Below are 20,438 nucleotides of genomic sequence, written 5' to 3' on the forward strand. Positions count from 1 at the left end.
ACTCACACACCCACTCACACACTCATGCACTCACTTACAGACCCACTCAGAGACTCATGTATCCACTCACATACCTACTCAGACACTCATACATCCACTGACAGAGCAACTCAGGCACTCATGCATCCACTTACAGACCCAAACAGACAGTTATGCACCCACTCACAAACCCACTCTGAGACTCATGCACTCACTCACAGACCCACTCACAGAGTCACACACCCACTCACAGAGTCACACACCCACTCACACACGTTCTTACAGACCCATTCAGACACTAATGTACTCACTCACTCACAGACTGACTTGCACACTCATGGGGGCACTCGTAAACCCACTCAGACACTCTCCCACCCACTCAAAGGCCCACTGAGACACTCACTCAGACACTTAGGCACCCACTCAGACACCCACTTAGAGACTCATGCATTGACTCAGAGACCCACTCAGACACTCATGCTTTCACTCACAGACTGACTCACACACACACAGAGGCCCTGGCAAACCCACTCAGACACTCTCACACTCACTCACAGACCCACTCAGACACTCACTCAGGCACTCATGCACCCACTCATACACACACTCAGACACTGATACCCCCCTGCACAGACCTACTCACGCATCCAGTCACATACCCAATGAGACACTTATGCAGCCACTTCAGGCCCACTCAGACACTCACACACCCACTCACCCATCCATTGAGACACTCACACACCCACTCAGACACTCTTGCACTCAATCAAAATCTCACTCTCAAAGGTTACAGGTTACAGTTAGGAAATAAAATTAAAAAACATTATAAATTCACTTAAAATAAGAAAGGTTACAGGAACGTTATAGTTAGGAACAGGATTTTTTTAAAACATAGAAATTCACTGAAAAAAACAAAGGTTACAGGGACATTAAAGTTAGGAAATACAATTTAAAAAAAGCCTTAGAAATTTACAGAAAAACACCCAAGGGTTACATGGATGTTAACATTAGGCTCAGATTTTAAATGTTGTTGAGGAGTAATGCTATACCACATGCTAAAGTGTACCATGTACTGACAAATTGTGTAGGCTGTAGTTAATGTTCATGTTGTTATATTCACAACTGTGGAATTGATGTACTTTATGTTAAAAGCAATAAAACCAAATACAAAAAAAGTTAGATTCCGATTTGACATGCGCAGCAGGGGGTTGGCTGCATGTAGGGAGCTGACTGCAGGTACAGCCAGTCAACATTTTCTTTACTGATGTCACTTCAAATGTCATCAGTAATGTTATCAATGATATCATGTAACATGTCATGAATGATGTAATATGTAAGTTTAAATACACTGCATAGCAATTGTGCAAGCTTTAGTTACTTCAGTTAACTATAACAGGTAAATGTAAGTGTTTTTTGTCTAAAATTAATTACATGTTTTATCTGACTTTTTCACAAATGGCCGTCTCTTTAACCTTAATGTTTTTTCAGTGAATTTCTAAGTTAAAAAAAGTAAGAAATTACCATGCCTAATTTTAAAACCAGTTCAGCGTTTTTACAGTGAATTTTAAGGGTTTTTGTTAACGTGAAGTAAGACTTTATTACCATACCTACATATCTCAATCCCTTGCAGCGCACAGCCTTTGTCCATATGTATGCAGGGCCTTCAGCCATGTATGGCGTAGGGTAGTTTGACTAACCAAACATTTATTTTGGTCCTTTGGTAATCTCATGGTAATCTGGCAGTGCTTTTGATGTACTCATTTAAAAATTATAAAAAATTGCTTGTAGTCATCCGCGACAAAAAATAATTGCACTTTGTCCCCAAGATTTGAACTCTCTGGCACCTTCCCCAGAAGGGGTAGGGGTTCAGGGTTCCCCTACCTTGCCCACTTATATGTTTTAAGATTTTCAATCATTTTTCTTAATTCTACTGAAAGCGACTGTTTAACTTTCTCGGTCCATAAACCCTGGTCCATAAAACCTTCCCATTAGCTATTGTGTGTTACACATCATCACACTCAGGGATCTGCCATGAATCAACATCCTCTGGTATCCTGTTAATGGTAAAAAGGAGAATATTATGACCATTCAAAATATTCCTAATAACCTTTAAATCAACTAGATAAGGGAAAACCATATGCGAACAAATGACATAGTCGATTATCATTGCTGATTTTGCTGCTATATAGGTAAAATGAGCTGGGATATCATCCTGTAATATCCCACTGATGATTATTAAATTTTGTTCCCTACAAGTCCCTAGCAGCAGAGAACCTCTTTTATTTGTCATGGAGGAAGTGAGGAACATGATGGCTGGAATGTTAACAGCCTCTTCTCGTTCTTTGTTTGCAAAGAGAGTACTTTACACATAATCATGTTGATATAACAAAAAAACTCAATTAACAAATTAGAATTTTCTTGACATGGAGAAACATAAAGATTAACCAAAATATAGTTCACCAGATTCTGCCCTGGGAATACAATACACTGTAATAGGTTCAATTGATGCAAAAACACTTGATAGGACCAAGTAAAATTTGTAGATAATAGTATGGCTTTACCACCACGCTATGATTTTGCAGCAGGATTGCGTAGACATTTTCAACCTCAAAAGCAGACGAAGCTCATGTTTCTTGATAGTGGATTATCCCCTTGACCCAATACATCCAAATTCTTGATTTTACCCAGATTATGTCAGCAGCCGGCTATATTCCATAAAACAATTTTAAAGCAGGGACACCCACTACTAAACACCCCACTTCAGTACATTTGGGGCAGCAATTTTACTGGTGTTTAACCTACCAGCTAGCCAGGCCCATTGGGGTCCGTCATAATTTTTACATGTCACACCCAGCTTATAATTGTTGCATGAAACCATTATAGAACCAGCTTCAGAAGAGATTAATGTTAATTTTGCGTTGATGGCCATCTCTCCCTGATAAACCCCACATTCCTCAATAGGGTGAGACAATGGCAAGTACTCTTTGCCCCCACTGACAAAATCTTGTTTGTAAGGGGCAGGTAATATTGTAAATTTCCCGAGACATAAAAATTTAAATTTCTTTTCTCTGAGTTAATGGTACAGGTTTTACAGAGCAAATTTTAATTTACACAAGAGAGGCATCCATAAACGGGGATATCTCTTGAGAGGTATACTCTACCTTTAAGGAGCTCTCTCTGTAATCGTCTTCTTCTTGGAACGTTTTGCTTTCCTCACAAGGAAGCACAGACCTATTGAAAACCAAAAAGTCTTGGAATGAGCCTTGGAGTGAGTGCTGTTTAGGAACTGGTGGAGTGAGTGCTGTTTAGGAACTGGTTCTGGAGCATGATCGAGGAAGGCCAGAGAGTCATCGGGAGTGAGTTACTACTTGAAGAGTCATGGAGGCTACCCCTCATGACCTTTAAAGGGCCATCCAATTGCAAATCTGTTTGCAATTTTGATTTCATACCATCTTTCATCGATGCCAAATCAGGTTCTGTTTTAAGATGCTCTTAATCACATCTAATAAAGTAAGACTGGGTCATTGATTTCTCTTGTAAAATACCTAAATGTGGGATCTTAAACCTTAATCAATTTAATTTGGTCTTGAGGAAATTAATTTTCCCAAACTTAGCCTTTTTGGTTTCATGATAAGTGCAGGTGGCGACACAATAATCTGCACAAATGCAATGATCTAGAGAATATCAATCCTGAATAGACCAACCTTTTAGCCTTACTTTTACTGCTTACATGTCGATAAATGAGGAGCTCAAGCTTATGAATTAGATCTTTACTGCTTGGAAAGGAGCTATGCAAATTGCAAGTAGAGACAGCATCTTTCGAATGTCTTGCAAATTTCTGCAATTAGGCGGGGCAGCACCCAGTAGGAGACAAACCACATTGCAACCTTGACCGACTGTAACAATCCCCCCTCTGGTCAACCCGGCGGCCGCAGCCCTAATGCTGCTGCCACGTCCCGTGTCAACTGCCCTAAAACCACACCACTACCCACCTGCTGCTTGGCGTTGTCTTGCTACATTAGCAGTTGTCTGTTGTCTTGCTTTTGCTTGCTTGGCAGGCCAAGTCGAGATAGCAGGTCCAGTGCAGTGGAGGGGATTTGCTAGCATTGGTACTTTGGCAAGCCTGAGGGCTTATGGGCTTATGGGGAGAAGCTGGTGGGGGATCCCTGTCATCTCCCCATAACTTCCAAGGATGGCCCTGAATATTTGCAGCGTCCCTGGGTCTGCCCCTCAGACTTTCCAGTGACATTCCTCACAGGGTGTGTAAATGAGCCATGAGCCGTTGGCATGGGTGTGAGCTGAGTTTGTCTTGGGGCTGCAGAGGAGGGATTCAGAAAAGTGAAAGAAAGCTATGGCAGGCGCCAGCGAGTTAAATGGCAGGTGCTGATGTACCAGAGTGCCAGTGCAGCTTAAACTGCTTCAGGTTATGTTGCGGCAGTGGAGCCAGGCCCCTATGGGCGTTGCTGCTGCCCTGCCCCCACTCGCCGCTCACCGCTCCTGCTGAGGACCACTTGCCGAATCTAATTTGGGGTCGGGCCTGCACTCCGATGCTTTCAACGTACTGACGGAAATGCGTCAGTGAAAACACTGCACAACAGTAACCTGGTTACATATACCAAACAAACATTGCTCTGGCGGAGCCCTGGCAACTGCCACACCCTGTGGCAAATCCTTGCCATGTACTTCATTAAGATGTTGTCAGCCCACAAAGGGTTGGATGCTCAAACTAGCTGTAAGCCAAACCCTGCGGCCAAAACCCCTGCCGCTCATGTCCTAAAGCTGTGCTCAGTCGGAGAGTTGGATGCCTATGATCTACTAGCCCCAGAAATTCACTGAAAATAATAAAGTTTAAACTTATATTCTGGTTATGTATGGTTATACGATCTTACTTTCCATTAACAATAGACTAGCAATTGTCTGAAAATATGAAAGTTTGAAGTGAGGTTATAGTTAGGTATGGCAATGAGATTTTACCTTGCATTGAAAAACCCCTCATGTGAAGGCTTTAAATGGTTAATGGATAAAGTGAATAAAAAATTATCTACAGTAGTAGTGTTTTTCGATTACCCTAAGGCCTCTAACCCTAAAGGATAGTGCCGCAAATATATTATCTGTGATTTCATCAGAGATGTCATCAGTGATGTCATTTAACATGTTATGAGAGATATAACATATGAGGACATAAGCAGGGAATGACAGAGGCTCACGTTATAGTTAGTTCAGTAAAGTATAACTAGTAGATTACATTTTTTTCTTTGTTTATACTTTATTTCAACACCTGATGTATAACATCTCTTCAACCTTTGTTTATCTATAGTTTTCCTTAATGTAAACTAAAATCTTGTTACCATACCTAACTATAATATCACTTTAACTTTTGGTTTCTTCAGTGAATATTGCACAGTGGCATTTGCCACTGTGTAAAGATTGTTAGGTCAGAGTAGCCATAATAGGAGCTTTAGTTTTTTCTCTATTAACTTTAGTTCAGTTTGATAAATCTTCTCAACATTTTCTAAAAGAAAAATTCATCCACCTCAGGTCATTTCTGAAAAGTTTTGGGATGACCCGCAAAATTCGTGAATTTGTGCGAATTTGCGGATTTTTTTATTTTTGCGTGTTCGCGGGGCTCTTGGCGTGTTCGCGGGGTGCTTTGCGTGTTCGCGGGGTTTTTTTTTGTGCGTGACCGCGATGCGCCCTCTGGTTCATCACTGCCACCCTCTCGGTTTTTTTGTGCCATTCTGCCCTCTGCCCCAATCGTTGTTGTGCCCTTGTGCCCCTTGCCCCACTCGTTTTTGTGCCATTCTGCCCTCTGCCCCAATCGTTGTTGTGCCCTTGTGCCCCTTGCCCCACTCGTTGTTGTGCCCTTGTGCCCCTTGCCCCACTAATTTTTGTGCCATTCTGCCCTCTGCCCCAATCGTTGTTGTGCCCTTGTGCCCCTTGCCCCACTCGTTTTTGTGCCATTCTGCCCTCTGCCCCACTTGTTGTTGTGCCCTTGTGCCCCTTGCCCCACTCGTTTTTGTGCCATTCTGCCCTCTGCCCCACTCGTTGCTGTGCCCTTCTGCCCTCTGCCCCACTCTGTGACCTTCTACCCTCTGCCCCACTCCTGTTTTATTTTGGAATGACGCTTGCAAGCTGCCAGCGCCATTCTAAAATAGTTACTAAGTTAGCTTCATCAGGAAGCACTAATAGATAAAATAAAGCAGGTGCTCGAGCACCTGCATTTGATCTATTAGTGCTTCCTGTTGAAGCTAACTTAGTAACTATTTTAGAATGGTGCTGGCAGCTTGCTGGCGCCGTTCTAAAATAGTTACAAGCTTGAAGCTTGAACTTTTGCCCCCCGGATCCGTTCCGCTCGCGGATTCGCGGATTTTCGGCAAATTCGCAGATCGCGAATTTGCAGAAAATCCGCGAGCGGAACGGATTTTGCGCCCATGCTTAGCTTCCATGTGGTTGCATGGGACTCCTGCAACATCCGTTGCAGACCTCCATGTAGCTAAATAAAAACAAATATGTGGTGGGGTTATATGGGGTTGGACGCCCATTGGGGATTGGCTGCCTGCAGAATTTGAGAGCAGGGACTGGTGGCAAGCTAGGCTCTGCGTCCAGCCCTCTACTGGTCACAGTCAAAAGGTTTGTTAAGTGAGGATATTGGGTCTATATGATCACAAAACCCCAAAAATTCACTTAAAAAACTAAATGTTAACGTGAATTTAGAGCTGAGTATGTTAATAAGATCTTACCATACATTAAAAGTAACAGAATTCAGTGAAAAAAACAAATGTTAAAGTGATGTTATACTAGCACTTGTAATAATATAAAACTATCATTTAACTTTTGTTTTAATTGACCAGATATAGATTACTAAGCTAACTACAACTTATGCCCCTGCTGTGCACAGCTTATGACCTCACGTATTATATCACTCATGACATACTCAATGAGATCATTGATGACCGCTGATGACATCTCAAATGACATCATCCAATAAATGTGACACTTTGCTGACAGGGGGTGGCCTAAGTGCCAGAGGCAGCCATGGCATGGCACAAAAGGCCACCATGTTTTCCCATCCCTGGGCGAGTCAATTGTGTCCTCCTCAAGGATCTATTTGCCCTCTATGGAAATGAAAATGACAAATTGACAATATATGACCCCTGGCTGTGGTCAGCCCTTGTGAGGCTGACCCCCTCCCAAAACAAGCATTTGCAATGCAATAGGTCTCGCATTTACACTAGTTTATGCTATTGGCATTGTAAATGACAATGCTTTTTATTTATATTTTGGTTTTAAAACATAAAAGGCATTGTCATTTACAATGGCTTAAACTTGCGTAAACGCGATACCTGTTGCATTGCAAATGCTTGGTAACTTTATTGTGAGTGTATATTCAGCAAGTTGTTAATGCGCTGCAAAGTCTCCAGAGAATCGAGCGGATTCAAGTGTATATTTATAACCGCTGCAGGCTGTGTGTATAGCGGATGGAATATATAAGCGATATTTGTGTAATAAATGGCATGTAATCCATAATATAGCTGCAAGTGAGCAACGCAGAGTTCTCACTTACCAGGAAAGTGTAGACAATTCATGGGACAGCATAGAAAACAAGGACTGACACAGCTGAAAACAGAAGTTTGAAAATGTTCCCTGGAAATCGAAAGAGTTGTTACTGTCCACTCCTCACAGACCACTCACAACTCAACAGCAGAACCCTCCCAGAAGTTATGTAACAGTGCCCAGAAGCCTGCTACTAAGGCTGCAGGGAAGACAATACACAAATGCAAGGATAGTCACAATGACGAAGCCCAAACACGTTTAAAGCGCCTAGGACTGCATGGGAAACAGCGCTTTATGCAGACTTTCACTGATTTCTTAACGGCGCTTCTGTGAAATCTCTCGTCTCTTAAAGTGCCTACGGCTGCGCAGATTGTTAATTAAACCATATCCAACCAGTCTGGGCTCTTAGCAATTAAATTATTTAGTTAAACACTGCTTCTTTTCATTCTGTCGCCTCTCTTAGCGCTGTCTGCCAGGGTGGCTTGCCGAAAAGCGCCTCTCCTGCCAAACTCTACAGGCACAAATCCACAAAAACTTAAATAGCGTATATACCACGCGGTACAGTTAGCCAGGGAAAGTTTATAAGCTTTTTTCTGACTGGGAAAAACACAAACCCAGAACAGTGCTTAAGTTTTCCGCTTTGGGCTGACCTCGCTGGCTTCCTCCGCCTCCCCTTCACATTGGTACAAAACACACGGACACTCGTGAAGAGATCAGATTACACGACCCACCAGTGAGAAACATGTTGAGGAACTTGAGTTAGGAGAGTACAGCCCGGGCTCACACATGCACATGGAAATCAAAGGGCCATGCAAAAGGTACCTGGAAATTGGCCTTTCCCGCACTAGTGAGATACTTTGTAATCCCAGAGGAGCATGGAGCTCCCTTCCTTCCAGCCACGGTAATCCTTCGCTCCAGGCGATTCTGGCCGGGGATCAGCAGCGGCAGCCGCCCAAGCCTCCTCCCATTTATCGCCTCTCTGATTCTGTCAGATTTTATATATCAGTTTTTATAACTGTCCTTTAACCAGTCAAAACGAAACCTAAGAGCCGCGCGCGTGAGCTTCTACCTAAGACAGCTCATGTCGCGCGGCTCTTAGGTTTCGTTTTCCTAAGCGCATGGCAGAGTCGCGCTCGCACACATGCGCGCTCACGAGGTCAAATCCGAGATCCGAGACTGAAAGCGCGTGCACCTCCCCTGTCCCAGCGCGTGCACCTCCCCCATTTACAAAGTATACTAAAGTATACAGGAGGTCCCTTCGCTACGCTCGACCTAAAAAGGAAATCTCATGTATTAGGGTATTCCTGCATGTGGATTGTGAATCCACAATAAGGAATTAGTTTGAAAAAGACATCACTGGAAAGGTAAGACAACAGCGATGCCTCCCTTATACTTGAAGATGTTGCCCAGGGGGAAGGGATCCCTATCAGTTGCATGCAGAGCATCTCACCTGCTCGCTTGCTCTTGCCGGTCCGGTGTAGGATGATTCACTGCTGTCACTGATGGGTGGAAGGAGGTGTGGAGGGTAAAGAGGAAGGGATTGCACTTAACCACCCACCAGGAAACTAAAGGCGGGAGCCTTTGATGCTTGCACTTACGATTCCCCCGTGCTCTCTTCCAGTGTCGGACCTTTGCAGACAGCTGCATTGGAGTGGCAATGCAGCCACTGGCAACAGTCTTACTTAAAATGTTAACAGGTGCAAATATGCCAAGAAATAGCCGGCATACTTGGATCATGAGGTGAGTGAGGTTGCAATGTTGCCCAAGAAGGTTTTGCTTGATGCAATTACGAAAGCTTCTGCCCCAACCTCGAAAGATGATGTAAGATAATTCGTAGACCTCTCAGAACTGTAGTCGAAGTTTGTGCTTGATTGCATGGTTAAAGTCCATGCACTCATACAACTTCTGAAGGTGAGGGAGTAATTTAAGTAGAATGAGGACTTTAAGGAGTGATTTACTTCCATCAAGAATGATATATGAAGGGCTGCTTCTTTGCAAGGGTGTGTTCCTCAAAACAGCAGTATCATAACAACTGATGCAAGAGGGAGGGAACTGGGTGTCCTATGCTGACCCAAGTGGATTCTAGTGGAAAATAAGTCACAGTTGAATTTGACTTTGCTTCCTTATCTTCCACCGAAGAATGCTACAGGATATTGCTGTTGCGAGTGTGGAGTATGAATGTTGTGAAGCCATTAATGATGAGGAGGTTTTGAGGATGATGGAGGTGTGTGGAGGGTCACAAAATATTTGATTGAAGGGTAGCCAGAGTGGCAATATTCAAGTGATAAATTATGTGCTAGTAGGAACTCAAGAGTTACTTGATGGATGAAAGGGGATTTCTACTGAGAAATAAATGGTTAATTTTCCTATTTGCTTAAAGGGTGAGAATTTTGGAAGTCCATCAGAAAGCCGATATGGGTATAGGGAAGAATACATTTGTCAATTTAAAAGTTATTACTGGTAGCCAGTCATGGATGTGTCTGTGGAGAGGAAGATTTATGACTGCTGGGAGTGCAGTGACTCTGACAATTCCCAGGTACTTTTGCGCCCACCATTAAATCCTATTCCTTGACCCATGTTCCTGTGAAAGGCTGTTGAAATGATTAACAAGGGACCATTTCAAATGGTGATGGTGTGTGTAAGCTCATGGATTTTTACTCCAAGTAGCCTGAGTTCTGTTTCAAGTCGATTCCAGTTCTATTATGACATTCTTAATGATGTTTCCCAAAAAGAGGGGATTTGCTGAGGCATGTTGTGAGAGACAAGGTCTGCAGTTCACTTCAAGTGTCTTGAAAGAGTATGTTAAACGTGGTGCACAAGAACACTTATTTTATCCACCTCTTGTGGAGTATTTGAGCCCTTTACCCAAGTGATTATGGGTACTGTCCGCTGGCTGGTAGATATGGTAGGAACTGGGCAAGAGAGGTGAAGAAATTAGTCCGGGAATATTACGCTACTCCCACCTTGACTGGATTTAGTCCTTTCTGGATTTTTATGGGTACAGAGCCTTTCATTATTTGAAATAGATGACTGTAGAGAGGCATAATGATCGGTCACCAGAAGTTGTCAGGTGGAATATACTGAGGGCATACACCAGTGTGAGAAGTATTATGACAGTGAAGAAAGAATCAGGGATATGACATTGTATCTTGGACAGTAGGCACATGTGAAACTATGTACTCCATCATGGAAGGGGATGAGCAGATTCTCGCAGCCACTTCAAATCAGCGAGTTTTATGGTAACTCAGCATGACTGAACTATGGCAAGGTATGGCACTTTCATGCAGAAGTGGGACTGAGTGGAATCTTGTGCCTGATGCTCTGTGGCCAACTCTTGGTTGTGGTGTAATGAAGGGGAGCACCGCAGTGATTCTGAGTTGATATTCCCCTACCATGTCCAGGCTTTTGGTGTTGTGGTGTTTTGCGTTAGTTCTTGCTTTTTTTCTCACACCCACTTGGGGTTTTTCGTGCTAGATGTTGCCTGTCTTCATCTCATCCATTGGGTACCCTTCTCTCTACTGTTTCCGTTTCCATGGCTTTGTTTGTGATAGTGGTCTACATTTCTCTCTGTTTGTGTTGTCTAAGGGAAGGAGGTGTGTTATGTTTATTCCTTTATGTTCAGTGCTGGATTTGTAAAAAAAAATGCTATTGCTCAACGTATTGCACACAAGACCACAGCACGTTAGACCACCCACAGCTCTAGACAGATCTGCCAATTGCCAGTGCCATCGATGCCCGCTAACCATCGGATTCCAACAAATGTCAGAGTTTCAACGATTCATATCACCCAATAAAAATACCAGGATGGTCTGTAAAACCTGTTTTTTTATTTATATATATTCCATTGTTACAAATTGGTGTTGATGTGCTCATCTAAAAAAAAAAAAAAATTAACAAATAAATTGACATCACCATCAAGTGGTGGACTGTCAAAAATGAGTTCCAGTGTTAAGAAAGATGTGTTGGTGCCGAGCACCTGCAAACACGGGCACAATTTAAGCACTGTTTGTGTATATTCCTTTATACTTAAAACACAACCTACTAAATGAAGAGTGTACAATATTATTTATTCTTATTGAAGAATGTTAGTGTTTGAATTCTCATATGGGGCAGTTGGTGCTAAGAGAGGTAAGTCAGTTGCTGCACCTCTGGGTCCCTGTGTAGAAACAAACTAATTCATTACCGTGAAGAAGCTTCAGTGCATCTTTCTCCACATGCACAAGGGACTTTTTCCTATGAATGCTTTGTTGTAATCGAGTTTTTGTGTGATCTGAGTCAGGGGTTTTAATGTGCTCTGATTATTTCTAACTGGCATTATTACTTGTTGGGCAATACGGTTTTACAGGCAGATTAGGGTAATTTCTGTCCATCCAGGCGCAGTAAACTGGGTGGACTAAGGTGCCCAAGTGCTGCTATATAAAAACAGTAGGTCCAGTTAAAAAAGAAAAGTATAAACTTATGGTGGCATACTATGACTCCTAGTAAATGCACTTTTGTACTTTTCTCCAATTCACAAAACAGGTGTACTGGTCCACATAGAAAGCCATGTCGGCACTGGTTTCCAGACATACTACAACACATTTTTGTAAAAATTCCACAGGCTCCTTTTACCCCTGTACCGAAATCTACTAAGCATAGAGTATTGTATAGGGGAAATGGTCTCCAATGTGCAGTACTTAAATTGTAAAAAAATAAGGGTACTCGCCAGGAAGCCACTGCAGCTTGCACCACCCATTGCCTTTGTCAGCGCTGCCAATGATAGCACCAACACAACTACTAGTCATCACACTCCTACAAGGGTTGCAATGCAGACTTTTATAGGCCCCCAAAGTTATAAGAATAGTATGAGCGCCAAGTATTAGTCATTAAATTAAAGGTATTTTTAAATTTTTTTGATTTTATCATTTAAAAATTGTATATAGCGCTGGCTAGACGCAGAGATAGCAGAGTGCTTTACATGAGTAAGATAAAATAAAGAAAATATGGCATAAAATTAAATAAAAGATAATGAAACAACATGTGAAATATACAAATCAAAATAGATAAACAGATGCAAGAGCTATACACTTCAAGTAATTAGGGAGATGATGTTTTGGAAATGGACAAATGTTGCTTGACAAATATAACATGGTGATTGGAGATCAAGTGCAGGTCACGGGTTAGGACCCCCCCCAATAATAATCGGGCCAAACACGACATACAAATAGATAAAAGATAATGAAAACAACATGTGAAATATACAAACCAAATAGATAAACAGGGGCAAGAGCTATATATTTCAAGTAATTAGGTAGATGATCTTCAGGAAATTGACAAATATTCCTGGACAAATATAACATGGTGATTGAAGATCAAGTGTAGGTCACAGGTTAGGATCCCCAATAATAATTGAGGGGGTGGATTTTGAGATCTTTTTTGAAGCTGAAATAGGAGGGGTTACAGCGTAGGTTTTTTGGGAGGGCATTCCAGGTGATAGGGGCATTACCAGAGAAGGAGCGTAATTGTGTGGCTTTCTTTTTATGACGTGGTGGGATTAGGAGGAGGGTTTTGGTGCTTCTCAGTGGTCGGGTGGTGCCCGCAATGAGGAGTTTCTTGGAGAGGTACTGCAAAGTGTTTTGGTGGTAGACTTTATGAGTAATGCAGGCAGTTTTGTAGGCAGATCTGCCTTCAATAGGGAGCCATTTAAGAGATATGAGAGCCGGGGCTGTATGATTGAAGCGTTTGCAGTCTGTGACGTGTTTGGCTGCAAGGTTGAGCACAGCTTTGATTGGAGCAAGACAGGCCTTGGTGATTCAGTTGAGGATAGCATTACCATAATCAATACGTGAAAGAACAAGTGACTGAACTACAAGTTTAAAGTCATCGGTAGGTATAAAGGGTTTGATTTTCTTGAAGTAACAGAGCGTGAAGAGGGCTCCTTCAGTAGAGTTTTTGATGTGGACATTAAGGGTTAGGGTGCTGTTGATAGAAATTTTAAGAGATTTGACGTAGTTGGACAGGGTCCAAGCAGGTCTGAGATCCAGGATTGAACGGGGAGAGGGTTATTTTTAGGAGAGAAGAGAATGATTTCGGTTTTATTAGGGTTAAGCATGAGATGATTGGAATGGAACCAGGTTTGGATCTTGGTGAGGGTGTTGTTCAGGTGTAAGATGTCAGCATGAGTTTTAATCTTATAATAGATTTGGGTGTCATTGGTGTAGAGGTGATAGTTGATGCCTGCTTGTTTAAGAATGAGGGTGAGGGATTCCATAAAGAGGTTAAAGAGGGAGGGAGAGAGAATAGAACCTTGGGGGACTCCAAGGGAGACAGGTGTGGGGTTAGAAAGACAGTTTTGAATTTTGATTTGCTGAGTTCGGTGTTGTAGGAAGGAGACAAACTATTTGTAGGCAGTACCATCAAGGCCGAAACAGGTCCTAAGCACATTAAGTAGGGCTGAATGGTTGACTGTATCGAACTCAGCGGAGAGATCAAAGAGGATAAGAAGGCAAGTCTCGCCAGTATCAAGTGAGTGGTGGACGCCATCGATGACATTGAGCATTGCCGTTTCAGTGCTGAAGCTTTTCCTGAAGCCTGATTGAAAGGGGTTGAGTAGGTCGAAGTTTTCGATGTGTTTGTCTACTTGTAGTAGGACACATTTTTCAAGGGCCTTTGAGAGAAAGGGGAGGTTAGTGATAGGGCGGAGATTGTTTCGGTCATTGGGGTCAGCAATTGGGTTCTTGATTATGGGAGAGATTTGTCCAAGTTGAAGGGAGGTGGGGACAGAACCAGTGGAGAGAGAGGTGTTGTTGATTGTGGTCCAGTATGGGGTAATGATGTGCTTAAGGGCAGGGACAAGGTTAGAGGATAAGAGGTCTTTTATGTGGGAGGACGGTTTAAGATTACCAATTATTTTAAGGACTTGTAGTTCAGTCACGGAGAGGAAGTTGAATGAGGAGGCATTATTCTTTATTTGTGAGTAAGGGGAGTTGGTTTCCAGCGATGTGGTAGGTGATAGGTGTGAGGAGTTGTTAGGGGGGTGAGGAAGTAGGTAGGTGAGGAGAGTTGCTGGGAAGAGGTAGAGTAGTGGGCAGAAGAGAGAAGGGGTCAACTGGTGGAGGGATATGGAGTAGGTATGAGATATGAAGACAGGTTTGCATTGGGAGTTGGAGAGAAGCTGTGTGGAAAGGAAAGATTGATCAATTTTGGCTATTTTTTCCGAGAAGAAGTGGGAAATTTCTTCACATCAGGCGGAGGAGGCGATCAGATTTGGAGGTGCAGGGGAAGTTTGGTTTCAAATGATTTTGAAGAGTTCCCTAGGTCTGTTTTTGGCACGATCAAGTTGAGTGCGGAAGAAGGATGCCTTTTCCTTGAAGATGTGTTTTGGTATATTGACGGTATATTGAATTAGTAAGAAAATGTTGTACTCACTGTAAAAAAACTGTCATAAGAGCAGATGTTGATAATTAAGTGCCAGTGCAGAGCACCGGAAATCACTGGCTCAAAACAAACACTGCTGTTGTGCAAATGTACATTTATTTACTTTTTTTTTCCTTCGCCGGAAAAAGATTTTTTCTGTTGGTTACATCGCTGCCAACACTTGGTTTGATTCATTCTCTTTTCCATTCTGGAACGGGAGTTACCGCAGCCTTTTTGCTGAAGTACATTTCAGAAAATTCCAAGGATTTGAAGAGTGTGATTAGAGTTTGTGAAGGAATTGGATGAATGCATGAAAGAAAGGAATGATGGATGAATGGATAGTTTCATAAATAGATGTGGTTCGTAGAAAGAATAGATGTGCAGATAGGAAGATGGATAGATAAGTTGTCTCTTTGGTGGGCTATTGATTTTAATGCATGAATGGATGGATGAACAAATGATTCATGGACAGATATACCAGTTTCGAAAATGTGACAAAAACAAAACATCTGGGGTTGTCATAGCTTCAAGATATTATTTGTCGATTTTGAAATATATAGAAATATAATTTTGATATCTTCATTGGTGGAAATGTCTGTTGTAATAATATGTTTTGTTTTCCTTCAGAAAATGTGTGGTTCCAACTACCCCCTGAGCATTGCATTTATTGTGGTCAACGAGTTCTGTGAGCGCTTCTCCTACTATGGAATGAAAGGTACAGTATATTATGTTTGCACAAGGCTTGAGGTAATGTGTAAATTGGCCATTATTTCTCTTGTTACTGGAGTACATATATTATTGAATGTTATAGAAGTCCCCTAGATTGCCTCATTACTACTCCGGTATTCAGAATTCTCTCTGCCCTTTACACCCTCAAAAAATGCTTTACTCTTTTTTATTATCTCTCTAAAACCACTGTGTGCGTTCTGTCTCTAGCTATCAATACTATTGAGTATGGAAGGCATTGTTCTTGCAGAGATTGGTGGGCTTCTTTTACCAACATTTTTTTCTGGCATTTGACAGTCTTAAAACAGTCTAAAGGTGGTCCTTCATGGCTTAAGTCTGTAGTCTCTAACTTAAGATAAGTTGTAAGACAATAAAACAGCGTGAATAAATGAGTTGTTGTAAAACTGTCTTAAGAAATAGAAAACCTCAATAAATCAGTTGCTGGGGTCATGATTTACTATGATGTTGCATCTTGACTGTGTCACCTTTTGTGGCACTGAACTAATATAAATTAATTTTTGGCATTTACTAAGTCACGCAAAGCCACATTGCCTGGCTTATTGTATGCAAGGTAACGCAATGCAGCGCATAGTACTGCCTTGCAATACATTTCGTTGTGAAGGCGGCACATCGGTCACATCGGTGGAGCATGAGTGGTTCCATGCATCTATACATGTATTTTGATGCTAACCCAGATTTAAGAAGACTTGTAAAACTGGGTTTGCATCAAATAGTGTGCCTATCCGGCAGAGGCATAACGAGGAGAAATATATTTATCTTTGTAACTTCCTGCATTCTGCAGCACACATAGAAAGAGGTATATGCCTCTAAAGATAGTTTTTTTGCAGGAAGGTGCTCCTACCTGCGCAAAAACAATCCTGCCTGCCAACACAGGACTCTTGCTCTATAGTACAAGGGTACCTGCATTGGCACTAGGCACCACAAATATCTTTGTAAATATGGGACATTTCTGCTGTCTTCCTTTTTATGCAGGCAACAAGCAAGGTTCCTTGCTGCACCGAGTTGCGTGAAACAATAGTGCCCAACATTCTTTGCTCTGGAATTTGGAGATTTGTGTTTTCTGTACATTTTATCCTGATTAGTGGGCGAATAAAAAGAAATACTGAAGATCGTGGAGATTAGTGGATCAGGGACATTTACAGAAATTGACATTTTACATTTTTATTATTTTTAGAAGTATTATTGCTATTCTTATTAATAACAATATAACTATTTTATATGTCAATTTCTATTCTACACCTTTCATAATAATAATAATAATAATAATAATAATTTCACCCCTATGCTTCTTAAGCAATATGGTGCAAGAGGAAAGTCAAAGGTTTTCCTCTTAGTAACATAATTATGTCTTGATGAAAATCAAGAAACACCTGTTTAACAATGTGCAGGTATGGGTACTAAATAAGGGATTGTGCAGTTCTATTAGAAATTGGGTTTCTGGTCCGCAGAGGTATGCACCAAGACAAGGAGTAACCACAATCCTAGTCAGGGTATGTCAGTCAGATACACATCCACAATTAACCTGTGCTCACCCTCTGGTAGCTTGGCACAGAAGATTCAGGCTTAACTTAAGAGGCAATGTGTAAAGTATTTGGGCAAAACTTAAACAGTAAAACAGTGAAAACATCACACAAAAGATTCCACATCTAGTTAGAAAAATAGAGCTTAATTTAATTAATAAAACAACAAAAATACAATAAGTAGAACTAGAGTTATGAATTTTTATAAGAACGTGAAATAACACGATTAAAAGCACAGAGTGCCAACTGTGACAAATCCAAAAGTTCAAGCCGACCATGATGGAGCTCGGGTCAGATACAGGGTCCAACCTTATCCCACTGCAAAGTACCTTGTTGCTCCATCAACAGAGGGCAGATGCGTACAGCATAGGAGATGATGTGTCCTCGTTGATTCCTTTTGATGTAGGCGATGTGTCAGTTAAGATGCGCCATCGTTGAGCCGTACAGCCGACAATTTGAGGCCCTTGAAGCAGCGATGCATCAGCGCCGGAGGAAAAGCACTGGTATTAGCCACATAACGACAGTGATGCATACCTCAACGAACGACTGTCCTTTCACACCCCGAACCACCAGCTTCGCTCCGCCGACCTCGCCCTCGCCATCGTCCCACGCACTGGCGGCAGATCATTCTCCCACCTTGCCGTAAAGACATGGAACACCCTCCCCGCCCACCTGCACCACACCAAGGACCTGTTGACCTTCAGGAGATGACTCAAGACCTGGCTGTTCAACCTATAGCTGCCGTCCCCCCTTCCCCACCCATTAGCGCCTTGAGACCCTCACGGGTGAGTAGTGCGCTCTACAAATGATTGATTGATTGATTGATTCTTACAGTCGCAGCACTTTAATCCGACTTCCAAGGGCACAGGACAGGATTGGCACCACTTGGAAGGACAAGACTCTCAGATGGCAGAGAACAGTTGATTAAAGTCTTTGATGTCTCTGAGACTTCAGAGCAGGAGTCAAGCCAGCAAGCCCTTTAAGTCACTTTGTTTCGGGAGTGTAGAGATGCAGGTCCAGTCCTTCACACTCACAGGCAAGGAGGGCAGAGCAGAAATCCATAAAGTCCAGCAGAGTTCAGATGAGTGGCAGTCCTTTTAGCAGCACAGCTGTTCTTCATCCTGTATGAGTATCCACAGGTCCAGTAAAGTACTGAGTTGATGGTGTCATAGGTCCGATACTTACACCCAGTTGGGACTCTGAAGTCGACAGAGTTCCTAATCTTCCTGCCCTGGCTCCAAACTCACTACAGGGGATATGCAGCCCTTTGTGTGGGGACAGGCACAGCCTATTCAGGTGTAAGTGTCAGCTACTCCCTCCCATCCTGCCCAGGATAGCCTATCAGGATATGGATGGCCCATCAGTGACACCTAAGCTCCCTTTGTTTGTGGCTGTTTGGAGGAAATGCACAAAGTCTAGCTGTCACTCACCCCAGACATGTGTTCAGAGATAGACAGAAGGCACAGAATGGCTAAGTAGAAACTGACAACTTTCTAAAAGTGGCATTCTCCAACTTGCAACTTAAAATTCAACTTTACCATAAGTTGTGATTTTACAATTTGAGTTCAGAGACACCAAACTTGAAAAGTGTATCTTTTCACAATTGGAAACTACACTTATCAATTGTAATAAGGTAATCCCAATGTTAACCTATGGGAGCGATGGGCCTTGCTGTACTGTGAAAATTAATGTAAGAGTTTTTCACTACCAGGACATGTAAAACTTAAAAGTGTATTTCCCACTTTTAAAATAAACTCCACCCTGCCCTTGGGGTTGTCCAGGGCTTACCTTAGGGGTGTCTGTATGCTCTAATAAAGAAGTTTGGGCCGGCAAGAGGGTTGATTTGCCAGGTCGACTGGCAGTTTAACACTGCACCCAGAAGCTCTGCAATGGCAGGCCTGAGACAAGTTTAAAGGGTTACTGGAGAGGGTGACACAATCAGTTCTTCCGGCCTAGTAGCCTTTCATTTATAGGCACATGTAGTACACTTCACTAGGGACTTATAAGTAAATTAAATATGCCAATTGTGCATATGTCAATCTTACCATGTTTTAAGTAGGAAGCACATGCGTCTAAAGCCAGCAAAAATTAAGTCAGCAAAACAGGAGATCAGAAGATAAAAAGTCAGGGTAAGCTACGCCAAGGAAGCCAGGCCTAACAAATTGTCTGTAGCCTTGCACATAATTGCAGAAGGCACATAAAGTGGGTCCAAATTCCTTTTTCACCCCTGAGATATTTTCTCAAACCTGTCCTGGATCCTCATCAAGTGTCCATATTACTGACTGGTAAGGCATCCCATCTTCTAACCTCGGGGGGACTCAGGGCTCCACACTGATTCCTCTCCTGTTCAGTTTATATGTCAGGCCTCTCGCCGACATTGTGGAGTCCCATAGTCTTAGGCTTTTTCCATATGATAATGTCACACAATTTGTGGTATCCTTATCTACCAAGGATACCCGAAATCTGAAAGCCCTTAGGCTCCTGTCTTGCTCAAGTTGCTGCTTGGATGAACATCAACTCGCTGAAACTCAATGGGGACAGAACAGAGGTTCTGCTAATAGGAAATCACCCCCATCTTTGGGGTCCTCATCTTTGGCCAGCTACTTTGGGTCTGACCCATTACCCCTGTGCATGTGATAAAAAGTTTGGGAGTTTGGTCAGATGATAAATTGTCCATGAGCCACAAGATACATAAAGTAGCAGCCACATGCTTCGGTATTCTTAAATAGTATAAGGAAATCTGGGCCTGTTTACCGATTCCAGTTTTTTATCTGGGTGTGGCTAGATCCTTTTTCCAGCAGCTTCAAATTGTTCAAAATGTGGCAGCCTATATGCTTCTTCTTCCACCTAGGCTTTCCTGCGCAGCCAGTTTGCTTTGTACTCTGCACTGGTTGCTTATTGAGCAACGGGTTCAGTTTGAGACCTTATGCTACATGCACAAGTGCCTTGCTAATACAGGGCCTCTGTATTTAAGATCTTTGGTGTTGGAATACGTTCCAAACCGTGTTTTGCGTTCAAGCATTCTTAGAATCAGGAAGTCCCATTAAAAAGGCCGGTCATTTGCATATTTTGGTCCTAAATTGTCAAATGATCTGCCACACTCAAGGAGAGTCTGCAAGTCGCTGGTAGTGTTTCGAAAGAATTTGAAGACTTGGCTATTTCCATCTGCATAATGCATTGTAATGGACTAAGTGCCCTTTCTTCATCAAGGAGGCTAGTGCTGGGCAACCTTGTCAAGGTAAC

General features: G+C 42.4%; 1 protein-coding gene across 1 annotated transcript in view; it reads left to right on the forward strand.

The window, feature by feature from the left end:
* Positions 1 to 20,438, forward strand: part of SLC15A2 (solute carrier family 15 member 2) — a 603,602-nt gene that overhangs the window by 225,334 nt on the left and 357,830 nt on the right. The window contains exon 3 of the mRNA XM_078682022.1: positions 15,556 to 15,643. Coding sequence (XP_078538148.1) covers positions 15,556 to 15,643 — 88 coding nt within the window. The remainder of the gene's footprint in view (positions 1 to 15,555; positions 15,644 to 20,438) is intronic.

The sequence above is a fragment of the Lissotriton helveticus genome, chromosome 3_1, assembly GCF_964261635.1.
Source record: "Lissotriton helveticus chromosome 3_1, aLisHel1.1, whole genome shotgun sequence".
NCBI classification, from domain to species: Eukaryota; Metazoa; Chordata; class Amphibia; order Caudata; family Salamandridae; genus Lissotriton; species Lissotriton helveticus.